This window comes from Ananas comosus, linkage group 11 (assembly GCF_001540865.1).
Source record: "Ananas comosus cultivar F153 linkage group 11, ASM154086v1, whole genome shotgun sequence".
Lineage (NCBI taxonomy): Eukaryota > Viridiplantae > Streptophyta > Magnoliopsida > Poales > Bromeliaceae > Ananas > Ananas comosus.
Window position 1 is genome coordinate 12,230,390 of NC_033631.1, and position 23,764 is coordinate 12,254,153.

General features: G+C 37.1%; 3 protein-coding genes and 1 long non-coding RNA gene across 5 annotated transcripts; 2 read left to right on the forward strand and 2 right to left on the reverse strand.

The window, feature by feature from the left end:
* LOC109717408 (zinc finger A20 and AN1 domain-containing stress-associated protein 6-like) lies at positions 5,344-6,510 on the forward strand. Its single transcript, XM_020243187.1, has one exon. It carries the CDS (start codon positions 5,773-5,775, stop codon positions 6,268-6,270), a length of 498 nt encoding a protein of 165 aa, XP_020098776.1. The 5' UTR covers positions 5,344-5,772; the 3' UTR covers positions 6,271-6,510.
* On the reverse strand, positions 8,905-13,104 carry LOC109717407 (tryptophan aminotransferase-related protein 3-like). Its single transcript, XM_020243186.1, has 5 exons — positions 12,785-13,104; positions 10,814-11,105; positions 10,204-10,493; positions 9,566-9,852; positions 8,905-9,211 (listed from the first exon to the last, which is right to left on the reverse strand). The coding sequence occupies exons 1-5, from the start codon at positions 13,096-13,098 to the stop codon at positions 9,003-9,005; spliced, it is 1,392 nt and encodes a 463-aa protein (XP_020098775.1). The 5' UTR covers positions 13,099-13,104; the 3' UTR covers positions 8,905-9,002.
* LOC109717409 lies at positions 9,160-11,401 on the forward strand. The gene is made up of 3 exons (XR_002218181.1): positions 9,160-9,254; positions 9,365-10,434; positions 10,824-11,401. It is a non-coding gene; the product is annotated as an uncharacterized LOC109717409 (long non-coding RNA).
* LOC109717633 (tryptophan aminotransferase-related protein 3-like) lies at positions 14,725-19,240 on the reverse strand. 2 transcript variants are annotated; one of them, XM_020243496.1, is made up of 6 exons: positions 18,830-18,966; positions 17,807-17,908; positions 17,061-17,352; positions 16,264-16,553; positions 15,576-15,862; positions 14,761-15,263 (listed from the first exon to the last, which is right to left on the reverse strand). In XM_020243496.1, exons 2-6 carry the CDS (start codon positions 17,827-17,829, stop codon positions 15,055-15,057), a joined length of 1,101 nt encoding a protein of 366 aa, XP_020099085.1. In that variant the 5' UTR covers positions 17,830-17,908; positions 18,830-18,966; the 3' UTR covers positions 14,761-15,054. The 2 variants fall into 2 exon arrangements, with proteins under 2 accessions (XP_020099084.1, XP_020099085.1); XM_020243495.1 differs by lacking the exon at positions 17,807-17,908 and having other exon boundaries at positions 14,725-15,263; positions 18,830-19,240.

Below are 23,764 nucleotides of genomic sequence, written 5' to 3' on the forward strand. Positions count from 1 at the left end.
ACAAGATTTAAGACGATCCGGAGTGGCGCTATGTACATTATCCTGTTATTAATCTATTTATTGATTAAAAACACTATGCATGATACATTAATTAATAATACATTAATAATACATTAATAACACCATTTACATTAACAACTAGCTTTTATTTGTCCCGCTCGAATTGTCGCCCACTGGTGCAGTACCACGTGGCGAGAACTTTGCGGATCACGAGGGTCCACGTGGCCGTTTCCACTTAATGGGCCCCACCTAGGATCATCGTATCCAATTAGATGCAACGAACTCCCCGTGTTATGCCTCCCGTTATGTGAACGTAACGCGGTTGATATTAATACATGTCACCGACCGTTTCTAACGCGAGCGAGTGATAAAAAATTTAATAGTTGGTATTTGAGGTTAGTATTCGATACTTTAATTTTAAAATTTAGTTGCTTCACCTTTATACCTAAATTTATTTTTGAAAAAACAGATGAGACGGCTAGCTTGCTATTTTTTTTTCTGAAAAAAAAGGCAGACATTTGAAACTTACCGTATTGCAAGTTGGGCTAAAACCGATTTGAATTCGAGAGGACTGAGGGACATGGTGGTTTCCGGTGGTTCAATGAACGGTGGGCCCTAAGTTGATTTGTGGTCGCAAGCAGAAGACTGATCGATTACTTGTGGTCGCAAGCAGAAAACTGATCGATTACGATTACGATTACGATTGCGACTAGACTATTGGGCCATAATTGGTTCAGTGCCGGGACATAATTATTCGGCGTGGTTTCAGATTAGGATTTGATCCAGAGGCTTTTATTATTATTTTTGTGGCTCACGCTAGAATGTGTTCGATTTGGAGATATTACTTAGTTCAAAGATACTCTCTCATAATTTTTCAACCAAATTATTAGTAAGAATAATACAATTTTTATACAAATTTAGAACGCTAGCCCATACATATATATGAACACCAACTCTTAATTTTCATCAAACAAATGTTATATCAAAATTTCTAAGTAACTAACAAAAAAAATGGTAATTTTAAGATTCCATTGACACTGCCCCTAGAACAACAAAGGACAGAGCAAAACACAAAAACAAAAAAAAAAAAAAAGAAGGCCTAAAATTGACGATTTTACGGTGACAAAAAGGAGGCAATTAGCTAAGTTCCATGTATAAGGTGCCGTGTACTCAAATATACCTAGGAACCAATGCTCCTAATGCATGTGACAAAACCACCTTTGTTGATAAACTAACTGGGAATTTAATTAAAGAGAACATAAAAAAGAGAGGAAAAGAAAAAAAGAGAGAGAGAGAAAGTACAAGGGTGAAATATTATATATATATATATATATATATATTTATTTATTTATTTATTTATTTGCCAATAAGAGACAAAGTGCTGTGGCTGAGGACTCAATTTTTTGTACTCTTCTTCTCTTTAGTGCGTTACAAATTAACTTAATATTTTGAACCACGAAGTGATTATAAAGTTGGATTTAATTAATGTTTGGGTTTTGAGCTCTTGCTTAAGAAATTAAGGTGACATATTGGGGAGAAGTGCTCGAGACAATAAAGCACTAGCTATTATTGTATTGTATCATAATTCATTTGTCTTTTCTTTTTATTGTGGGGTTATCTAAAGCACACTCTTAACAATGATATACATAAAGGGTTTTGGATATTAATTGAATATATAGAGTAATTACTTTGCTTTAATGTATCTTATTATAAGAAGATTCTTTTTGGCTCTTCTTAAAGTGTAGACAAGACAAATGGCCTATGCGTATGCTTTATTAGTGGCCTTAGATTTCTCATCATGAGCTTATTAGCCTCAATATTAACACAAAATGTATGCCTCGAGCCCAATGCCATTTTTTTTTAAAAAAAATAGTTTAAAAAATTAATAGCTAAGATATAGGAATCTATAGCTAGTGGAGATGCTTAAGCATTGAGATGAGACAATGTTGTCCTAGTCTATTAATTGCTTCATATATTACTTAATTACGTGAGATTAATATACGTGCAATACTTCATTTATTTACCATGAGAGAGAGGAGGAGGAGAGAGGGAGGTGGAGAATAATAAAAAATGTCATGGGTTTTTGTAATGGATATGAAGCCCATGGCAAGTAATGCCTAGACATTGGAACTCTACATTGTCTAAATTAATTAATTTGCTGGCTATTTCATTACCAATGTCACCAAATTTCCAAGCCTTCTAGGTAAATGGTAGCAGATTATTAAATTACACCTCTCTCTCTCTCTATCTCTCTCTCTCTCTCTCTATCTCTCTCTTTAAATCTCCTCCATGGGGAATTGGGTACTCAAGTTGTTTAATTGAGCTAGAATACTCAAATTGAGCTAGAATACTTTTAAAAGCACCAAACCCTTTGTGCTTCTAAGTTTTTAATCCTTGGATCTACTCCTTGATTACTAATAGTTTTTGGATCAAACACTATTCCATCTGTCACTACCTACCACCATCATCTCTACCTCACATCTCTCCATCCAATGACTAAAAACTCAAAGCACCATCTTCATGATACTTTTGAGAGTATTCTAGCTCAACTCTCTCTCTCTCTCTCTCTCTCTCTCTCTATATATATATATATATATACACACACACACACACACACCTCATTTTTAATTTATTGCTGCTTTTGGACTAGACACTTTTTCTTTCTCACTAGTTAACTAATCTTTTCTCGACATATTGTTCGAAGCACTGTAATATATTAAGCAACACTTTTCACATTATTTACAATAGAAAGCACTAGTAATTGCTAATACCTAACATAAACCATAGAAAAATGAAAAAAAGAAATACCCATGCTGATAAAGTAGTAGAATACACACATATATATACAGCAAACCCACAGTGATTAATTTGTTGACTTAAACATAGATGTGATATGTAATTGATAATATAGTAAAAGATATATGCATGAGACAATGGACAAATTTGCTCCTTTGTTAGCTGATTTACTTAATGCGTGACCAATGTACTCTCTATCCTTACGAGTTAAGGAACTAGAATGATTTCAATTCCAGTGGGTATTTTTTTTGTTAAGGCCGGTTTTAAACCCACCCTTCTTGATGTATGTATATATATATATATATACTTTCTATGTATGGATTGGGACATCTTTGACCTAAAGGGGGCAAACCATGTGTGGTACCAACTAAGAAGAAGCTTCACATTTTCAATGAAACCCCTATTCACATTAAATAAAACCCTAAGCACATGCATGCAAACCCACATGTACACCTTTGTGTTTGTATACATATGTAGTCAAATCCATCAACTACCCCAACATGGGACAAGCTTAATTCACTTACCAATGCCAAAAGCCAGTGTACAATTATGTACAAGTAGCTCGATCTCTGGTAGTAGATCTATTCATTCATGTTCAATGAGAAAACCAAGGTGCCACTGAGTATTGAGCTCGGCACCGGATCGATCGTCTACAAGCCCCGCCGTAGGAACTTGTTGCATATATATTAATTTGTCTCTCGAAATATTATTGCAGTATTCGAGCTTAATTTTACATGATCAAGTCATTTTTAACGATAGTACTGAAACTCAATTACTACCGATAATATTCTAGCTTATGTCTGGCGAAAATTTCAAAATTAACTACCATACTATATAGTAGGCCAGTAACTAGGAAATGAAGCTACTAACTGGTACCCAACTTTAGAGCCATAGTAATTAACCAAAATCACCGAAATTGATATATAGTAAACTAAATCGACTTTGCAGTGAAAATCAATGAATAGAATGGTGGTCGTCGCGCGTGTACAAAATCAAACACATAAGATCTCTTTAACGCATGCAGCTTCCGCGGAGTCCTCTCAGTTTCTAAGCTTCAGGGACAAGTTGATAATATTATTATCAAGGAGAGCAAGTATTAAAATCTGATCCCAAATATAATTAAAACAGGTGTATAGGTACTACGTACTTGTATGCGTGTACATAACATATTCACGAATAGATCCAATTACAACTACCAACAAAGTCATTAAGGAGCTATATACATATATATCACTGCTTAATTATTGACATGTACTTAATCGAGCTCACACGTGCGGTGGGGCTCTGCAGCTATTGAGAGCTCTTATCTTCGAGTGCTCATGTAGAGAACTTATTTTTTGTGTTATAGAGGATGCATGTGAGCATGCTTGATTGGTTCTCTGATGTGGACCCCCATGAACCATTATTGTTGTTGGGTTCGAACCGGATTGGATCGATCGGTTGAACCTGGTTCTAATCAAACCTAACCCGTTCGGTGACTCGATTAACAAAACGAAAGAAAAAGAAAAAAAAAAAAAAAAAAGGTTGTAACTCTTATTCATCACCCACCATATATACTCGTGGGCTTTGTCTTAAAATAGAAAAAGCCCAAACACAAACAAACAAAAGTAAATATCCAATGGCATTGTTGGCCTTTGTATTTGGCCCAAAATAGTCCCATTGTGATCCAATTAGGCCCAACCCAAGTAGCCTCGACGAATGTTAAACAAAGAAACGAACAAAGCCTAAACCAATCTAGACCTTTTTAGTGAGAACAGCGGCTATTAAAAACTGCCCAAAAAGAAATATTCTTTCTTAAGAAAACTTATTCTCGAGTATTAATAAAACTTAAGAAAACAAATTCAAATTAAGAAAATCTGTTTGTAAGAGCTATTTGTTTTTTCCTTTTTTTTTTTGAAAAAAAAAATTTTAGAACAAATTTCTAGAATATTTTTTGTTTCAAAAAAGTTAGGTTGTCTTGGGCCAAGAGATTTGAGCTTGAGCTCTAGATTTCTCAGTGACCCGGTGGGATTACGTTGTTGAGGCCCATTTCAATTTCTGGGTGAGTAATTTGTGGGCCAAGTTTAATTAGCCCGAACCCTAAAGTTTGGTATGAGCCCATGTCTATCATGGGCCTACTTTGGGCTAGAATGGGAGCCCAAGGTTAAGACACACACACACACAAAGTGGCTCGAACAAAGCAAATGCTAATCCCAATTCAAATTCTTAGTTCTAGCTCGGCAAAACTCAATACATTGAACTAGAACATCTTTCCCAAACAACAAAAAACTTAGTAGTTGAGATCAAAATAGATTCCAATTTTTTGTACAGGAATTCAGTTGGATATTTTTATCTGTTTTATTGAATTTATTTGTGTTAAATTTGAATTATATAATACATTGTTATATATATATATATATATATATATATATATATGTGTGTGTGTGTGTGTGTGTGTGTGTGTGTATGTGCTTTTTTTGGGGGCACTGAAGTTTTATAAGTTTTATAAGTTTTATTCCATAAACATGTCCACTCTATTTAAGCTTGTCGTGTGCTTATTATTTACGCTAAGAAATTCACTACAGCAGCAAGCGACCGTCCATTGGATCAATCACGCAATCTCAGCCGCTGGATTCTACGTTGTTGGCTTCTGCAGAGGACAAATAATAGTGGGTGAGAGAAAATGAAAAACAAAAAAAAAAGAAAAAGAAACACGCGATAAGGTTGGTTGAATCCTTTTATTTTTTTTTTTTCCCTTCTCTGTGTGTCTCGTGATCGGTGGGGTTTCTTCGCGATGCTCCGAGAGATCTCGATGGCGATCTCGCTTTGAGGAAGAGGAATCGCGATCGTGGCTTCGCGATGATCGCACGCCGCCACGGGTTCTACGATTTGGTTCGTCTAGGGTTTGATTCCGACGATTGATTCGCGAGCAGGGAATCGAGGTGGTAGATCGATCGGGGGCGAAGGAGTAGGGTTTCTCGATCGCCGTAGACGGAGATGGAGCAGGACAGCAAGAAGAGGGAGGCGGAGGAGACGGAGTTCCAATCCCCCAACGTCCCGATCCTCTGCGCCAACAACTGCGGCTTCTTCGGAAGCCCCGCCACCAACAATCTCTGCTCCAAGTGCTACAAAAATCACTACTTGAGCAAATCCAAGGCCTCGATCGAAGCCCTCGCGATTGCCGCAACCATCGAGGCGAAGGAGCTCGCCGTACAAGTCGATGAAGCTGTGAAGGTCGATAGATCTGTAGAAGAAGGGGCTCCATCGGTGGAAGCTTCGGCTTCTTCGGCTTCGAAGAAGCCCAAAAACCGCTGCAGCTTCTGCAACAAGAAGGTGGGGCTCATGGGGTTCGATTGCCGCTGCGGAGAGGTTTTCTGCTCCGCGCATAGGCACTTCGAGAAGCACGGTTGCCCCTTCGATTACAGGGGAGCTGGGAAGGACGCCATTGCGAAGGCCAATCCGGTCGTGAAGGCCGACAAGATGGAGAAGATCTGATCGCCGTGCACGGCCGCCCCCCTGCTGAGGATCATCGGTGTATGTGATCCATTCCTTCTAGTTTGTGCTCGTATTTGTGGTAAATAGGTGTTAGGTTGCTTATTATTGATCAATTGCTTGCGCTTGTTTATGTTGTCTGTACAGTTTGGTTGCTCAATTTAGTGTAATTTACTCGATTCTATATTATGTATATGTATAAAATCTTTATTTGGTATCATTTCTTTCTTTCTTTCTCCCTGATGCTAGATTCCCTTTTTGTGTGCTTCGGTAATTATCGGTGAGTTCTTTAAACATCTAAAACGATATCTTTTATAGGTGAAGTTCGTAATTGTAAGTCCTTGTTATTTCCTTTTACAGTACAGTGATCTGCTTAAATTCTGCTTCAGGAGAAGAGTATTTACATCAGTTTGGAAGTTTTGGTCCATCCAAGTAGATAGCATAAAGCAATAAGTATGGTAACCCTGCTGAATTCTCAGTCATGTTTTAAAGACTGTTGCCACCAGGGTCATCTAGTCTCTGTAATGCTTCTTCACACATTCTAAGTGTTCAAATTCTAGAGGAATGGTGTGTCTATCGGAATTTCTTTTGATTTGTTGCTCCTCTTACTGTTAGAAAGCTAGACCTGTTTGGATCAATTGGCACCATGGGTATTCTGGAAATGGTAAATGTTTCACTTTTGCATGACATTTTCAGATTCAACATATTGGAGGATTTTACTGTCATCAAATGCCTGAATTTTTGCGAGATATACCTTCATAGGTATATCCAGTTTGCATTTTTTAAGTTTCCAGCTGTCTGAGGTAGGGTTTGATCAACACTTGTTATAAGCTTTGAGATATGTCGGTAAACACACAGTAGTCCTGTTGCTCTAGTAGGATTTTCTTTCTGTCTTTCTTTATTTTTGTAAAGCTGTTGGAAGAGATTTGAGCAATTATTGTTGTTCTAGTCTAAATTTGCTGCTTACGGTGAAAATATATGGAATAGATTGATATGCTGAACCACTAATTTATTACTTGGGAAATGTGCTCCGTAGTGAAGAGGGAAGTGCTTCCTTGCTAGTCTTCGTGGTTAGTTAACTTTGTCTAACTGAGCTTTGAAAAATTACATGGGTTAAGTCTTGGTCTTTAAGATTTTTGGTGTTGGTATTATAGGATGGAGTTCAAAAGCATGGATCTAGTCATGGTCTGAATCTTTCTACTTGCATTGTCCTGTTTGAGAGAGTATTTTACTCTGGCCAAATGACATTTGAAATTCTGATGATTGGTGTAGAAATATTACGAATGTTTATATGCTACCTTTCTCATGGATCTCGTGCTTATGTTGTTAATTTATCAGATGAGGAATCAACTTATTTGCCATGCTGATTTTCAAAAGACTCAAGGCAGAGTTGATTTCTTAGATGCTCTATATTTTTTTTATATTAATGCTCGATCCAGGTGGTCTTGCAAGTATGTTGTGAAATAATTGAAATATGCCAACCAATTTGTCTTGATATAATATGGATTTATTGTGGGCAGATAATAGTTATTATGTATATCTACTGACAACTGTTTGTGCAATCTGGATAAGTGGTATAGTGAGTTATGGATGTGTACAGACTCTGGGTGATTGTATTAGAGATCATAAGTTACAGTTTGGTCCCCAAACCTTATTGTTCTGTTGTATTCTTAAGCTTATGGTTAAATTCCCTCTCTAAATCAGACTTAGTAGTCCTCCTCGGCGTCGTGAAACTGCCCTGTAGGTGACTATTGGAGTTCTTATTTGGTAGGGGATTGGTTTTGCTTAGCTGGCATAACACTGCCACCCACTTACTCGGCTGGGGTGGATTCAAGGCAACTTGTCCTCACCACCAACCTGCTGTGCATCGCATTCCCGTCCCGTGCACCATTTATGCCGTTCAGCCCGTTCCTCTTGATGCCATTGTTAATTGTCAGTGTGAATGTTTAACTACATGTAGCCAGGCCGTTCTGAGATAATGTTGCTAACATCTGCCCAGTTACCAGTTTTAAAATAGTGCGCAACCTATGATTGGAATAATCAACTTTTAGCAAGCCTCGAAAGCAAAGAATTGAGACTTCATTGAGTACAGTATTCAACTCATACCATTTCGGTTAGTTCATCAAAAGCTTGTTAAGACTCCAGTGAGTGTTGATCAATCTGATGCTTGAATCTGTACGGCCAAACTCATGAATGAAAAAACCAGCTCCCACCCTGGAATCTCTATAGCAATCAATAGCTCCTACTACCACAACATTAACGTTTTCTATTTAGGAGATTACTGTTGGCTGTATATATTCTTTGTGAATGGAAAAACATGCATAATATATTGCAATCATTAACCAACCATGAACTGAATTTAATTAGGTGAACATGTTTCACACAAAAAATAGCTGCGATGCTCACCATCTATCAGCGTGGCACTATAAGATTCAAGAACTTTTCACACAAATAATATATATATATATATATATAGAGAGAGAGAGAGAGAGAGAGAGAGAGAGAGAGAGAGAGTTCAGCCTGAATACTATCGATAGCACCAAGTGTTTGGTGATATCGAGTTTTCCGTCGTTAGATTTAACTCTTTGACTATTTTTATATGTTAGATTATACTATTAAATCAATAACTCCCTTTCGTTTTCTTATCTATAATTTATCGTGTAATTAATGTATTGTTGATCACTGGCGATGGTAAATTTTTTGCACACACAGATCATAAAGTAGATTCACATCATTCAAATGGAACTGACACCCCCTTTAGAGACTAGAGCCACCATCTTCTGCAAAAGCAAATCAAAGTCGTCCTGTGTCTTGATTAGGCTTAACCGAGTGTATCCGCTGCTGGCTTCGAATATCGTTCCGCTTCTGGAAATTATTCCTGCTTCCTTGAGAACTTCAGCGCAATCTTCATCCTCCTCGAATTCGCATTTTACCCAAGCATAAGCTGCCACCAAAAACGTTCGTCAGCCTCATTCAGCACAAAAGTGGTATGTCTAATTATAGATTCATTTTAATGCATGCTTAGAGTGGTTTTTGAAATAGCTTCTCTACTCAAACACAGAAGTTAAGCTTTTGGTTTTTTTTTTTTAAAAAAAAGTCCTCAGCCTTTTACTATGGTGAAAAGCTGGGATGAGTAGCTCTAAAAGGAAATTGTTGGGGAGATTATTATGAAAATGTTGAATGCAAGGACTTCTTCTAACAACTCTAGGTAATCAGCAGAAGCCCAAACCAAGAAAAGGGTACTGCAGAGTCCTTTTGTTTTGTTTTTGTGTTGTAGGGATGGTATATATAAGTTCACCTGGAGAAGGGTCTCTCATCTTCTGAAAGTAGGTACAGTACTGAGGAGAGATTTGTTGGAGGGAGAAGCGATTGGACGAGGATACGACCTCGTTCAACTTGCGCCATCGATCCTTCAGTGTTTTGTACCCGAACTCAAAGATATCTCCTTTTCCTTCCATCTCAGCTAAGATCACCTTGATGAGCTGCAGAACTCTTAACTGAGTATCTCGCGACACTCCCATTGTATTCACCTGCATGTATTGCACAACTTTCTCGTATACTTTCTGATCCTTTATCAGTGCCCACCTTCATAAAAAGGAATTAGACTAGTTACTAGGTTTTTAAGAGCCTTAAATTAGTAGAACATAATTTAGTTAAAAAAGATACTGGTAAATTGTTGCTTTTTGGTTCCCTGAACTTCCCTATATCTTATGTCATTAGATGACCAAGTAGATAGACGGTGGATCGTTTGCATTCTATACATCTATTCTATGGTGTTTGTTCAGAAACTGAAAACAAAAATTTATGAGCCACATTTTTTTTGTTTTTGTTTTTTGCCTTTTTTTTTTAAGAAGAGTTTCCAAATGTTAATGTCTTTTTGACAATGTATTTACGTATTACGGCTAATAATTAAAAGTGAACAGAATATATACATACCCAAACCTACTGCTAGCATGGCCAGATGTTTTGGAGCCAGAGAAGAGCATGACATCTTCATCAGCAGGGGCCGGGATTGCCGAGAAATGAGGCCAATAGTACGCGTGATCGTAGATCACCGATTGGCCCCCGAGAACTGATTTGTGCAGGAGCCCGTCAGGATTGTTCGGCGACGTCACAAACTCGATCAAGTTTGTCGTCGACACCGACGACGAGTTAATCCATTCTGAGGTAATCCCCTTCCACTCGTACTCTCTACCGTCGAAGAGATTGGTTTGTGATTTGTACAACTGCATTATACCGAAACGAGTAGTGTTATTAATTTGTTATTCTCATTTGAGATGAGGCAATCTTCATTCTCTAGGGCGAGATATGTATGTGTCTAAGATGATGCTCATTGTCTCATACAGTTGGGTGGCTTAATTGTAGCCTATAGATTATTAGTTAGAATTATCTAATCATTGCCTATATTCAGGGTTATGCTATTAACATATCTCTTTTTGATATTAAGAGATAAATGCATGCATTAAATCCAATTGTTATACACTGATTAATTTAGAGCAAGTTAAATGCATTTGATCCATCACTATCAGAAAAAGTGCATGCTAACCGCATAGTAGGGAGCAGTGGCGACGACGCTGGCGGGGGAGGTGGCGTTGTCGGGGGAAAGCGCGTAGACGAGGGCGTTGATCAGCTGGGTGGATCCTGATCCGAAGACGATGAACTTGTCCTCTTCGACAGCATTTCCGACCGCGCGGTGGAGAGCGCGGATGTGGCGCTCCAGCTCGACGGAGATGTAGCCGTTGGTGGTGCGGTAGCTCATGCGGTGCCATCCCGACACGACGATGGTGCTTCCCGCAGCGTGCCGTCGCCAGTAGGGCTCCAAGAACAGTGGATCTCCGCTGCAGACGATGATGAGATAAACGACGAACACAAATTTGAATAGAATTGGAGCAGAGCTATTTTTATTTTCGCTTCCTCGCACTTCCGTGTCCTCTACTCCACATTTACCTGTCTCCTTAATCCTCTTTGATTATTCTAAAGTCATAGTTTTGACTAATAATCGAGATTTCTAGTGTTAGAGCATGACAATATGAACATGCAAAACAAAACAAAGGAAATTTGATTTGTGCTGATCAGCAGTGCAAGAAAACTAGTAAATATAATTTATAAAAAGTTATGGACCATCTTGCATTAAGCACTCCTAGTTGCGCAAGACATGAGGCTATTGACACGTACGTAATAAATTAAGATGGTACGTAGCATCAACTCATCCTGTATTATTTTTAGTTTAGTAAGTTATTAAATCTAATAATCGTATAACCTACCAACCATTGTGATATTTACTAAAACTAACGTCTTTTTTTTTTTTTTTAGAATTTTATAAAATTTTCAGCATATTAAATAAAATAAGCATCTAGCTTAATTAGCTAAAAAGCACTCAAAGTAAGAAAAGAGAAATAAATCAAAATAAACAAAGTTGAGAGGAACCATTTAAGAATAATCTAAATTGAAATGGTCATATCAACTATTCATCACCTATGAATCTTTGAACCTTTTCTCAGACTTTTCAACTAACCGACTCTCTCGCCCCTCGCAGTTTTTGTTTTTAGTTAATCCTGTGATGTAAAATGCTGTTATAAAAAGGTTGCGTGAACGTACCAAGGTAGGAGATATATATTAGATTATATAAGTAGTGGTAAAGGGGGAGTAATTATATAAGTCTTTTTTTCTCTCGTCCTTATTATTAATAATACCGCCCACATTTTAAAGAGCAGGACGAGACGTGGAGAGAGAAAAACTTGCACAAGAAGAAGAGGACGATGAAGGATTAGAGGTGGGGCGGGGGCGGCAACGGCACCGACGGAACCCGAGCCGACGCCGAGTCGACCTGGGCGCGGCGTCGCCGGCTCCGGCTCCGGCAGCGGCGCGAGCGCACGAGTCCGGTGCCGGCACGGAAGCAGCTGCCTTAATAGCAGGTGCCGAAGGGGTGCACGCTCACGTTGCGGACGATGCGGCCTGGACTAACGCGTCTGGAGTAGGGGCTAACGCGGCGGCTGCGGCTGTCCACTCGGCCCGGGCGGCGGTTCCTTTTTGAAGAGGTTTTTTCTGTCATATTAATTATCAATCAAATAATATTGAAATTATAAAATCGCGTAATATATGTTACTTAAAATCTATTCACTGTTTTTTAAACTATCAACTATAGACTATAAAATTTAAATTTAATATTAATTAAATATAAAAGTCTTTATTCGTTTGTCTATTGCATGGCAGAAAGAGCGATTTGTTTTTTTTTTTCTTCCGGAAAATCACATAANTTTTTTTTTTTTTTTTTTAGCGAGAAAGATGATATGTTATCTGTTTGCTTATTTCTGAAAATATAAATCAATTATAATTTAAATTTAAAATCTCAGATACAAACTATTAAATTCTTTGTCACTTATCTAGAATTCATCGTATATAATGCGCTAAAATATTAAAGTTATAATAAAATAACTATTAATTAGACTGTCTTTTTTTGTGGAGAAGTTTTTCATGTAGCTTTTTGTCTGGAATCTGGCGGCGGGCCCCGGCTCACCTGTCGGCGTCGGCGGCGCAATCGGGGATGAGGTCTGCGCAATCAGGTCCGGCGTAGCAGGCGTTGCACTCGCACGTGGGGAAGCCGTGGACGATAATTCCGTCGACGAAGGCGCGGCCGTGGCCTGAGCACGCGAGCGCGGCAACGGCCTCGGCCTCGGCCGCTGCGGCGCGGGTCCAGCTGAGCCGCAGCCGAGCCCAAGGCAGCCACGGCAACGGCGGGGGCGGGGTGGAGATCAGGAAGTAGCAGGAGAAGAAGAACACGTTCAAAAAGAGAGAGGTGCAGAGCAGGACGAGAAATTTTACACCCGCCATAATAATAATAATAATAATAATATTATTATTATTATTATTATTCCTGCTCTCTTTTTTTCTGAATATATTAATGAGGGGGAAATGGTGATGAATATATAAGATTATATATAGAGGATGGAACATGCAAGTGGGTTGGAAAAATATTGTCGTAAAATGTAGTGTCCTAATTGATTTTTGTTTTTGACGCACCCCGCTCTCTCAGCCAATCAACTTTTCAGACTCTTTTCCAAGTTTCTAAGCGCTTTTTTCTTTTTAATATATATATATATATATATTTGACATTGTCGACCCACTCATCTTCCAAATTCATGCGTTTAATTCATATCGTTCCGAAATTTATCTGAACTTATGCGCTTAACTTTTTTATACACTCAACATCTGAGTCCGTGCAGCTAATCCGCATTTCTCGGATCCAATTTTTGTGACAGTGTTAAACCGGATTAGAACTCATTCAATCTAAAATTAACTAATTATTTAGTATAAAACTATATATATAGTCTGAGCCCACTAATTAATATTATATTTTAAAAAAGAATTAGGCCGCTAATATAATATTATGTTACAGAAGCGCACTGGATTTAGATGCCCTTGGAGCTCTCCTAACAATAATACGTACAGTGAAGCTTTGATTTTATTGGATGTCACTTTCTAGTTACATCACATCATAACTTCAATGGGCATACGAAGTGGAATTCATAGGATCCTTTTAATTTTTCTATAGTTTCATTGACTTTCCTGTTTAAACCGCTCCTCTTAAACCGCTCTCCTTAACAAGACAGAGAAAGGAGGGATTCCCACAGGTTATCGTGTTCTTTTCATGTTTTCTACTACACCATAATCATCTGAGTCCCTTCTTAAGTGGTTCATACGAGCCAAGAGCTACAAGAAAGTGACATATATTGTATGATAATATTCAGAGCTAAAAATAATGAACTGCGGCTAACACTATGGTCGTGTTTGGTTTTTTCCTTTTTGACTCTGTTTGAGATAAAAAAAATTCAAATTCAAATTCAAATTCAAATTCAAATTAAGGATAAAAGAAAAAAAATAGACTGTGGTTTGATTGTACTTTCCTTGGATACTCTATTATCAACAAGGAAAGTAATACAATGGTTAAACGAACCATAAAAGAGGAAAGTAAATCAGAATGAAACTCTCACATGCCAAACATCCATAAACGAATCAAACTATAAAGAAAATTGTTTTATGAATTTACTGTTAAATATAACAATAGTTAAACACAATCTTCTAACAGCTTAAACTTTTAAAATACAACGGTTATTTAACATGATATCAGAGCAAAAAATTCTGAGTTCGAGTTATACCAAGCTCCTTGTAATATTAATTTTCTTTCATTTAATTCAAGTCCACGTCATGGGCCTAGAAAAGTCTCGAGTCCGGACGTAAGTACAACGGTTGTTTAACATTTATCATTAAATGTTTCGTTTTTGACTTGCATCTTCTGAGGACTTTCAACATATTGGAGGATTTTACTGTCATCAGAAGCCTCGCTTTTAGCGAGATATACCTACTTAAATGTAATCCAGGTTGTCTCATGAATGAAAAAAAACAGCTCTCACCCTGGAATTATCTCTATGGCAATCAACATCTCCTACTACAACAACATTGAACTTCTCTGTTCAGGAGATTACTGTTGGCATATATTCCTTGTGAATAGGAAAAACATGCATGATATATTACAATCATTAACCAACCATACATGAACTCAATTTAATTAGGTACAAATGTTCCACACAAACAATACCTATGACGCTCATCGATCTTGAGCGTGGCATTCGAAGATTCAAGAATCTATGACGCACAAATAATATCTGCATAGCTCATTGATCAATGAGCATCTGCTACACGAGTCGTCTTATGTATATTTTTAGTACGTAATCAACATATCGTTGATCACTGCCAATCGTAAAATATCGTGCAGTAGATTCGCATCATTCAAATGGAACTGACACCGTTTTCAGAGACGACGGCAACCATCTTTCGCAAAAGCAAATCGAAGTCGTCCTCTGTCTTGATTAGGCTTAACCGAGTGTATCGACTGCTGGCTTCGAATAGAGTTCCACGTCTAGAAATTATTCCTGCTTCCTTGAGAACTTTCGCACAGTCTACGTCCTCCTCGAATTCGCACTTTACCCAAGCATAAGCTGCCGCCAAAAATGTTAGTCAGCGCGCGTCATTGAGCAGAAACGTGGTATATCTAATCGTCGATTCATCGTAAGTGCATGTCTAGAATGGCTTCTGAAATAACTTCTCTACTCAAAACACAGAAGTTAAGCATTTTTTTTTTTTTGTTTCAAAAGTAAGTGTTCAAGAAAAGTTAAAATGAGGAGATCTCGCAGAAGCTCAAACAAAGAAAAGGGTACCAAAAAGTAGTAGTAGAGAGGGTGATTTTGTTTCTTCTATTCTTTTCTTTTGTTGTTCTAAAATAAGGGATAGTATGTTGGAATTAAGTTCACCTGGAGAAGGGTCTCGCATCTTCGAAAAGTAGGTGCAGTACTGAGGATCGATTTGTTGGAGGGAGAAGCGGTTGGACCAGGAGACGATCTCGTTCAATTTGCGCCACCGATTCTTCAGTGCTTTGTACCCGAACTCAAATATGTCACCTCCTCCTCCCATCTCACCTAAGATCACCTTGATGAGCTTCAGAACTCTTAACTGTGTATCTCGCGACACTCCCATTGTATTAACTTTCATGTATTGCACAACTTTATCGTATACTTTCTCATCCTTTATCAGTGCCCACCTTCATAAAAAGGAATTAGACCAAGTTACTAGTGTTCCAGGAGCTTTAAATTAGTAGAAAAGAACTTGGCTTTAAAAAAACCTGGTACGTAAATTGCATCAGGGCCCGTAATGTTTGGTACTTCATTTCTGTTTCCCTAAACTTATATTATATGTCATCAAATGCCGCAGTAGATACACAGAAAGTGGATTGTTTGCATTAATCTATACATGTGCGGTGTTTGCTCAGTAAACTAAAACAGAAATTCATCAGTAACATTTTTTTTCGGTTTTGTTTTGTTTTGTTTTGTTTTGTTTTCAAGATCAGAGTTTCCAAGGATTAATGTCTTTTTGATAATCTATTTTATATTGAGTTAGATACTTATAATATAGTAAATTACTAAAAGTAAACAGAATACACACCCAAACCTACTGCTAGCATGGCCAGATGTTTTGGAGCCAGAGAAGAGCATGACATCTTCATCAGCAGGGGCCGGGATTGCCGAGAAATGAGGCCAATAGTACGCGTGATCGTAGATCACCGATTTGACCCCCAGAACTGATTTGTGCAGGAGCCCGTCAGGATTGTTCGGCGACGTCACAAACTCGATGAAGTTTTTCGTCGACACCACCGACGAGTTAATCCATTTTGAGGTAATCCCCTTCCACTCGTACTCCCTACCGTCGAAGAGATTGGTTTGTGCTTTGTACAACTGCATTGTATTGAAACAAGCAGTGTTATTCCTTTGTTTTTCTCATTTTTGTACCGGAATAAGTAGTGTTATCTTTTGTTATTCTCATTTGAGATGAATGAGTAGTGTTATTCTATGGGGAGATGTATATGTCTAACATGGTAGTTTCCTGTCTCAATGTGCAAGTTCAATACAAAGTTGATCAATGTTGTGTTAGCATATGAACTTGCACGTATCACCAACAAAACTGCATGGAGCTGATTGAAATAATTAATTGCAACAAACTACAGTTTCAGTGGCTTAATGAATGTAATCTTGCAATACAAAATATTGTGGACCCAAAATACTATAAAGAATTATCTGTACTATGTAATGTGAAACTTTTCTACAGAATTTGTTGCTCATTGCCTCTTTTTTTTTTTTTTGGAGCTAATAGCAAATTTCTTATTGATATTGATAAATAAATTCATTAAATTCGATTATTATACATTGGCTAATTTGAGCAGATTAAGATCTGTTCATGCTAACCGGATAGTAGGGAGCGGTGGCGACGACGCTAGCGGGGGTGGTGGCATTGTCGGGGGAGAGCGCGTAGACGAGGGCGTTGATCAGCTGGGTGCACCCCGACCCGAAGACGATGAACTTATCCTCTTCGACAGCGTTTCCGACCGCACGGTGGAGAGCGCGGATGTGGCGCTCCAGCTCGACGGAGATGAAGCCGTTGTTGGTGAGGTAGCTCATGCGGTGCCATCCCGACACCACGACGGCGCTCTTGGCGGAGTGCCGCATCCAGTAGGGCTCCAAGAACAATGGATCTCCACTGCAGATGATGATGAGATAAACGACGAACACAAATTTGAATTGAATCGGAGCAGAGCTATGAAATTGGAGGGTAAATGTGGGCAAATTAAAGTGTTGATTGATTCTGCATCTATCTATCTATCTAGTGGGGAGCACATCAGCATCAGATGATTCAGATGTGGCCCCCCTTGAATTGAAGTTATTTGTCCACGTATGCTTAGATCCCAGAATATTATAAAATTCAAACAGCAGCCCAAATATCTGAGAATTCTTGTAATAATAATATCCAAAAGACACAAAAAATCCAGTATCTGATCTTTTCCTTCTTTTCGTATCAATCCATCTTATATTATATTGGCAAGTCATGATTCTGACTTTTTCCTAGCTAGTAAGTATCACCTAAAGATGATACTTATTAAAAGTACTTTATTTTTTAAAACACAGAAAATTTTGAACTTGACAAATAAGGATACACATCCAGCACCAGTAGTAGCATGTTTCTCGTTACCACCAACTGTTCCTAGAGCAAGTTGCAAAAGGCTTGGACGTTGGTACTCGAGACCCAAGTTCGAATCCTAAATGATTCACATTTTCAACTAAGTTTATTTCTAAATGAAATAAACGAAACAGATAGCATGCTATTTATCTCTCTCTAATAAAAAAGAAAAAGAAAAAAGAGAGCATGTTTCCCGTTATCTTTGTGAAAGAAAATTAGAAAATTAATAATTTACAAAAAGTAATGACCCATCCGCAGAAGCAGTCCAAATTGCCTGAGGCATGACATGAGGTCATTCTATCACGTACGTGATAAAAAGATGCTAAAAATAATTGAGACTCCCTAGTCATTTAGCGAGCATTTTGAAACGTGCCTCTCAATATTTTTATTTTTTTCTTCATTAACATCAATTCATCTCCTATAACTTTTTCCCAAATTGCCCCCGCCCTCTTAGTTCACATTTAATTATCTTATAATTTAGTGCATTTTTTAATTTGTTATTCTATAATTTTTAAAAAAAATTTGCTTAGTCACATTATAGTTTTTTTTTTTAAAATTACTTTATCATTCTATTCGGCATATCATTTTTTTGTTGAAATAAAAATTAAATCACAAAAAAGTAAATTATAATTTTTTGAACTAAGAAATTAATGACAAAATAAAAGTGAACTATACCATAGAGGAGAAATTTAAAATTTCTCAATAAAATTTTAAATAATTAAAGAAAGTACCTAATTTAAGTGGCCCCAAATGAACTCAACCGGAAAAATTTTAAAAACCCAAGAGGCACAAATCAAAGTAAACAAAATTAACCGAGAGTCGAGATGTCCAATCAATCAACAATATACATCACTTACGGCGCGCTTCATGAATTTTAGAGCCACGATAAGATAGTTATTAATTAGACTTGTACAATGAATTTTAGAGCCGCCGTAAGATAGTTATTAATTAGACTGTCTCTTCGTAGAGAGATTTGGTTGAAAACTCATGAAGGGCTCACCTGTCGGCGTCGGCGGCACAGTTGGATTTCAGCAGGGAGCAATCGGCTCCGGCGTAGCAGGTGTTGCATTCGCAGACGGGGTGGCCCCGGGCGGAAACTCCATCGATGTAGGCGCGGCCGTGGCCCGAGCACGAGACCGCGGCGACGGCCTCGGCCTCTTCGGCTGCCCTTCGGGTCCAGGTGAGCCCGCCCCCGGGCGGCCTCGGCCGCCGTGGTGGCGGCAGCGGGGTGGAAAGGAAGTGGTAGGAGAAAAAGAACAAGTTCAGAAAGAGGGAGGCGCAGAACAGGATGAAAAATTTTACATCCGGCATATTATTATTATTATTATTATTATTATTATTATTCCTGCTGCTGCTGTTGCTCCTCTCCCACTTTCATCTCTCCATTTTCTTTTTGTTTTTTGGGGGAAAATGGTGATTTGTTGCGTGGATTGTAATTTATTGTATCTTGGGGTCCCAGAAGAATGAATAGGGATGCAAATGGATCCGGGTTGGTGGAGCTCCGTCCCGATCCGTGCCGAATGGGGTGGTAAGTAGGAACAAAAAATATAAAAAAATATAACCCGTCCCGAATCTACCCCGATCCGCCAAGTAAATGGAGCGGGAGGTCGAAAACTCTTTTCTTCCTTCAATCCTTCCCGATCCGTCAAAAATCCAGCTCCCGCCCCAATCCGCCCCGAATGGAGCGATAAGTGGGAGCCAAAAATAAAATGAAAAGTAACCCACCCTGAATCCGCCCCGCCCCGATAAGAAATGGAGCGGGAGGTGGGGGAACCCTCCCGCCCCCGGATCCGCCCCGTTTGCATCCCTAAGAATGAACCTGTGGGATCGTAATTAATTTTTGTTTGGTTTTTGAAAATAGTATGCTACATTATTATAAATAAGAAAAAACTTTAAATTACATTCCTATGGTTTCCTGCTTTTTTTGCTTTAATACTCTTAGAGTTTAAAAAATATCACTTTTCTGCTTTATAGTTTTATTTTTCTCTTTTCGTTATTTTCTACATTAATATTTCCATTAAATCAGCGACAAAATTAAAATCACACGATACTAAAATAAAAATTCGGTAAATCATATGGTACTAAAGTAATTATTAGTTAAATCATAGGTGAGATAGAAAGTTAATGGAGGTACTGACGGAAAAAGAAAAATAAAATAACAAAATACTAAAATGATACACTTTAAACCGTATAGTATTAAAATAAAAAAACACAAAAATACGGGGCGGTATTGGAAGTTTATCCTATAATAATTTTGATGATAAGTGTCAAATTTAAATCAGACTAATATATAAACTTTCTAAATTAAATATAAAATCTTTGGAGTTCCCCTAACAATTAATATTTGGGTAATGCTTGAGGCGTGAGTGGCATGAAAATGAGAAATAAAATTAGATTGTATTAGAATTAATAAAAAAAATAGAATGACGAATTATCCAACAATATTTGGTTTATTTTTAAAATAGAAATTGAAATGAATAATTAGGACACTCAGGATTTTGAGAGAAAAAATTTTAGCTAACGGAGAGGAAAGTGACAAATGGAGAGGAGGGAAGTGTTTGTGAGAGAGAATTTTGAGCAATTTATTCTAAAATAAAATAGTTAAATTCAGGAATCAAAATCGGATTTGGTTATAAATGAATTATATCATTTTCATTTCAGAATGAAATAAAAATCAAATTTTGATTCTTATAAAATAAATAATAATTTTAAAATGAATGCATCATATTTCGATTTTATAATTTAAAATTGAGGGACCAAACAAGCGTGTACACTTGAAATTGGATTTTATTGGTGAAAGTCACTTTACTAAGAACATCACATGATAATACATATGAGGATGCAATTATGCAATATGGAATCAATGGGGTCCCTTTGATTTTGTACTCTCATCGCGTTTCTTGTTAGCACCGCTCTCCTTGGCAAAGACAGAGAAAGGCGAGATTCCCACCACTTATTTCTTTTTTCTACTGTTTAATAAATTTTGCGTGCTGCAATCATCTAATCCGACAGTCGTAAATCTGTTCATTGGAACCCAGAGCTAAGAAAATGTGACATATATATATATATATATATATATATATATATATAAAATTGAGCTAGAATACTCTCAAAAGCAGTAATTTCTTTGTGCTTTTGAGTTTCTAGTCCTTAAATCTACTCATTGATTACTGATAATCTTTGGATGAAACACTATTCCACATACTACAATCTACTGCCATTTATCATCATCATCTCAACCCTATATCTCTTCATCCAATGACTAAAACCTCAAAAGCACCATTCCTTTCGTGCTTTTGAGATCTCTCTCTCTCTCTCTCTCTCTCTCTCTCTCTCTCTCTCTCTCTCTCTATATATATATATATATAGTCCAGCTGTTATACTATCGGTAGCACCAAGTATTTAGTGCTATCAAGTTTTCTGCCGTTAAATTAACCCTTCTGATTATTTTTATTCATTAGATTATACTATTCAATCAACCACCCACTCAATCTTAGAGGTCCACATCATCCTAATCGCACATTTCTCAATCCAAAGGCTAAAAAACCAATAGGACCAATAACTTGGTGCTATTGATAGTATTCCAACATATATATATATATATATAAAATTGAACTAGAATACTTTTAGAAACACCAATCCCTTGGTGTTTCTAAGTTTCTAGCCTTTGGATCTACTTCTTGGTTACTAATATCCTTTGGATCAAATACTATTCCACCTATCACCACCTACCACTATCATCTCAACCTCACATCTCTCCATCCAATGGCTAAAAACTTAAAAACACCACCTTGATGATGCTTTTGAGAGTATTCTAGCTCAACTATATATATATATATAATAGATATACTTAGTATAGAGAGAAGAGAGAGAGATGAGAGTAGTAGAGAGAGAAGAGAGAGAGAGAGAAGAAGAGTTGGACTGGGCTCTATTAGTGAAATCCAATTGTTGCTACATGGACCACTCAATGCCTAGGGGCCACTCACTCTAACCGACTAAATATCACCTGACCGCTACAATTTTCATCCAATAGTTAAAAACTTGATAGGGATAAGAACGTTTTACTATTAATAGTATTCCAGCCTAATTATATATATATATATATATATATATATATATATATATATATATATATATATATAGAGAGAGAGGCTGAAATACTATTAATAGTAAAAGATTCTCTTTGCTATTAAGTTTTTAATCATTCGATGAAAAATTGTAGGATTAGAATGATATTAGTTCCTTAGGGTTAAGTGGTTCTCCTAAAGTTGAGTGGTCCTCACTAGTTATAATATTTAATCCAATGGTTAGAAATGATAAAAAGCTTTGATCTAAATTTAGATACTAATATCTCTTACTTGGATATATATGCATAAACTTTATTATGACTTGAGCCGGTAGAAAAAATTTTGTCTGTTTGGCGGATCTATTTTGGGTCCGAACTATCCCAATTGGTAGTGTTGGGTCGTGACATTTATATAATTAATATTTTAAGTGGGTTGGAGATTATTTTTTTTCTCTCTCATCTCCTATTTTCTAATATGTAGAAGTTACAAATTTATTATTATTCTTGCTCGCATATTTTATAGCATTTTTCAATATGTAGAAGTTAAAAATTTATCATTATTCTTGTTCACATATTTTAGCAGTATATTCTACACATGTATATTTTACACGTGCAATAGACTATCAATCTTTTATTGATAAATATTATTCTATTGAGCAACTAACAAAATCAGCACGGATTCGCAGCAATATGAACTAGATTAGAAAAATGGGAGAGGAGAAATAAAAAAACAATTTTTCACCTACTTAATATATTAACCTATATAAAAATTATGAACTCTCTTTGTGTTTTTTTTTTTTCCCCTAAGAAGGCTAGACAAGGCAATAGTTCTAAAAATATATCTCTGGCGCTTATAACACGGTTCGAAAACAGTGACATTGTTGAGCGAGCCTAATACGGACTTTAATGGGAGCTTCCATAGATGCAGTAAAGCCCAAAGTCAATAGTAAATTGTTTTATTAATATTTTTTTTCTTTTTTTTTGCCCTTTATGTCTTCCTTCCATTCATTATTACATCTAGGGCTGGCAAACGAGCGAGCCGGCTCGCGTTCGACTCGTGTTCGGCTTGATATTCGGCTCGCTCGAGCTCGACTCGAAATTAAATGAGCTGAGCTTGAACAAAATAAAAGGCTCGAAATTCATTTCAAGCCGAGCTTGAGTATTACTCGGCTCGTTCGAATTAGGCTCGAAAAGCTCGAATATATATATATATATATATAGAGTTGAGCTATAATACTTTTACACAGTATCACCATATGGTGCTATTAATTTTAAGCCATTGATCACTTTTGATTATAATAGCCATATGGATTATAACAGACTTTCCACTAACCACCCATACACATCATCTCAACCTTACAGTCTCTCACATCCAATGGGCTAAAAAAACACCAAGTATCACCCCGATTGATACTTTTACAAGTATTCTACCCTACTATATCACTATATTATATATATATATATAATATATTATATATATATATATATATATATAATGTATTTTAATTATATATAGCTCCTTAATTTAAATTGAGGCTATTATTGTTGGGCCATAAAATAACCCAACAAGACAACCGTGTCGATATTGAAGCTCAACCTTTAAAATTTACATACACACTCTCTCTTCAGGATTTTCACTTTTGCATCATAACCCATAAACATTGATAACATTCAATGATTCTCCAATTTTTAATTTCCCCCCCCCCCCCCCCTCTCTCTCTCTCTCTCTCCTCTTTGGACCCTCACCCGGTCAGGCAGTCACCCTAGCTGATATTTCTTGCAATTATTTTGTATTTTGAACTATTGGACATGTTGCATCAAATTGTAAGTAATGTTCTATAAAAATTAAACTATTGATTATATAATGTC

Excerpts from the sequence above, each read along its gene's own strand:
- LOC109717633 (XM_020243495.1), bottom strand. The coding sequence starts at position 19,140 with ATGCCGGATGTAAAATTTTTCATCCTGTTCTGCGCCTCCCTCTTTCTG. Across the intron at positions 16,554-17,060 it reads CCACCGCTCCCTACTATCCG|TTGTACAAAGCACAAACCAA; the intron begins GTTAGCATGAAC and ends AATACAATGCAG. Across the intron at positions 15,264-15,575 it reads GATGCGAGACCCTTCTCCAG|CTTATGCTTGGGTAAAGTGC; the intron begins GTGAACTTAATT and ends TTTTGGCGGCAG.
- LOC109717408 (XM_020243187.1), top strand. The coding sequence starts at position 5,773 with ATGGAGCAGGACAGCAAGAAGAGGGAGGCGGAGGAGACGGAGTTCCAA.
- LOC109717407 (XM_020243186.1), bottom strand. The coding sequence starts at position 13,098 with ATGGCGGGTGTAAAATTTCTCGTCCTGCTCTGCACCTCTCTCTTTTTG. Across the intron at positions 11,106-12,784 it reads TGCGCCGCCGACGCCGACAG|CGGAGATCCACTGTTCTTGG; the intron begins GTGAGCCGGGGC and ends CATCGTCTGCAG. Across the intron at positions 10,494-10,813 it reads CCACTGCTCCCTACTATGCG|TTGTACAAATCACAAACCAA; the intron begins GTTAGCATGCAC and ends GGTATAATGCAG.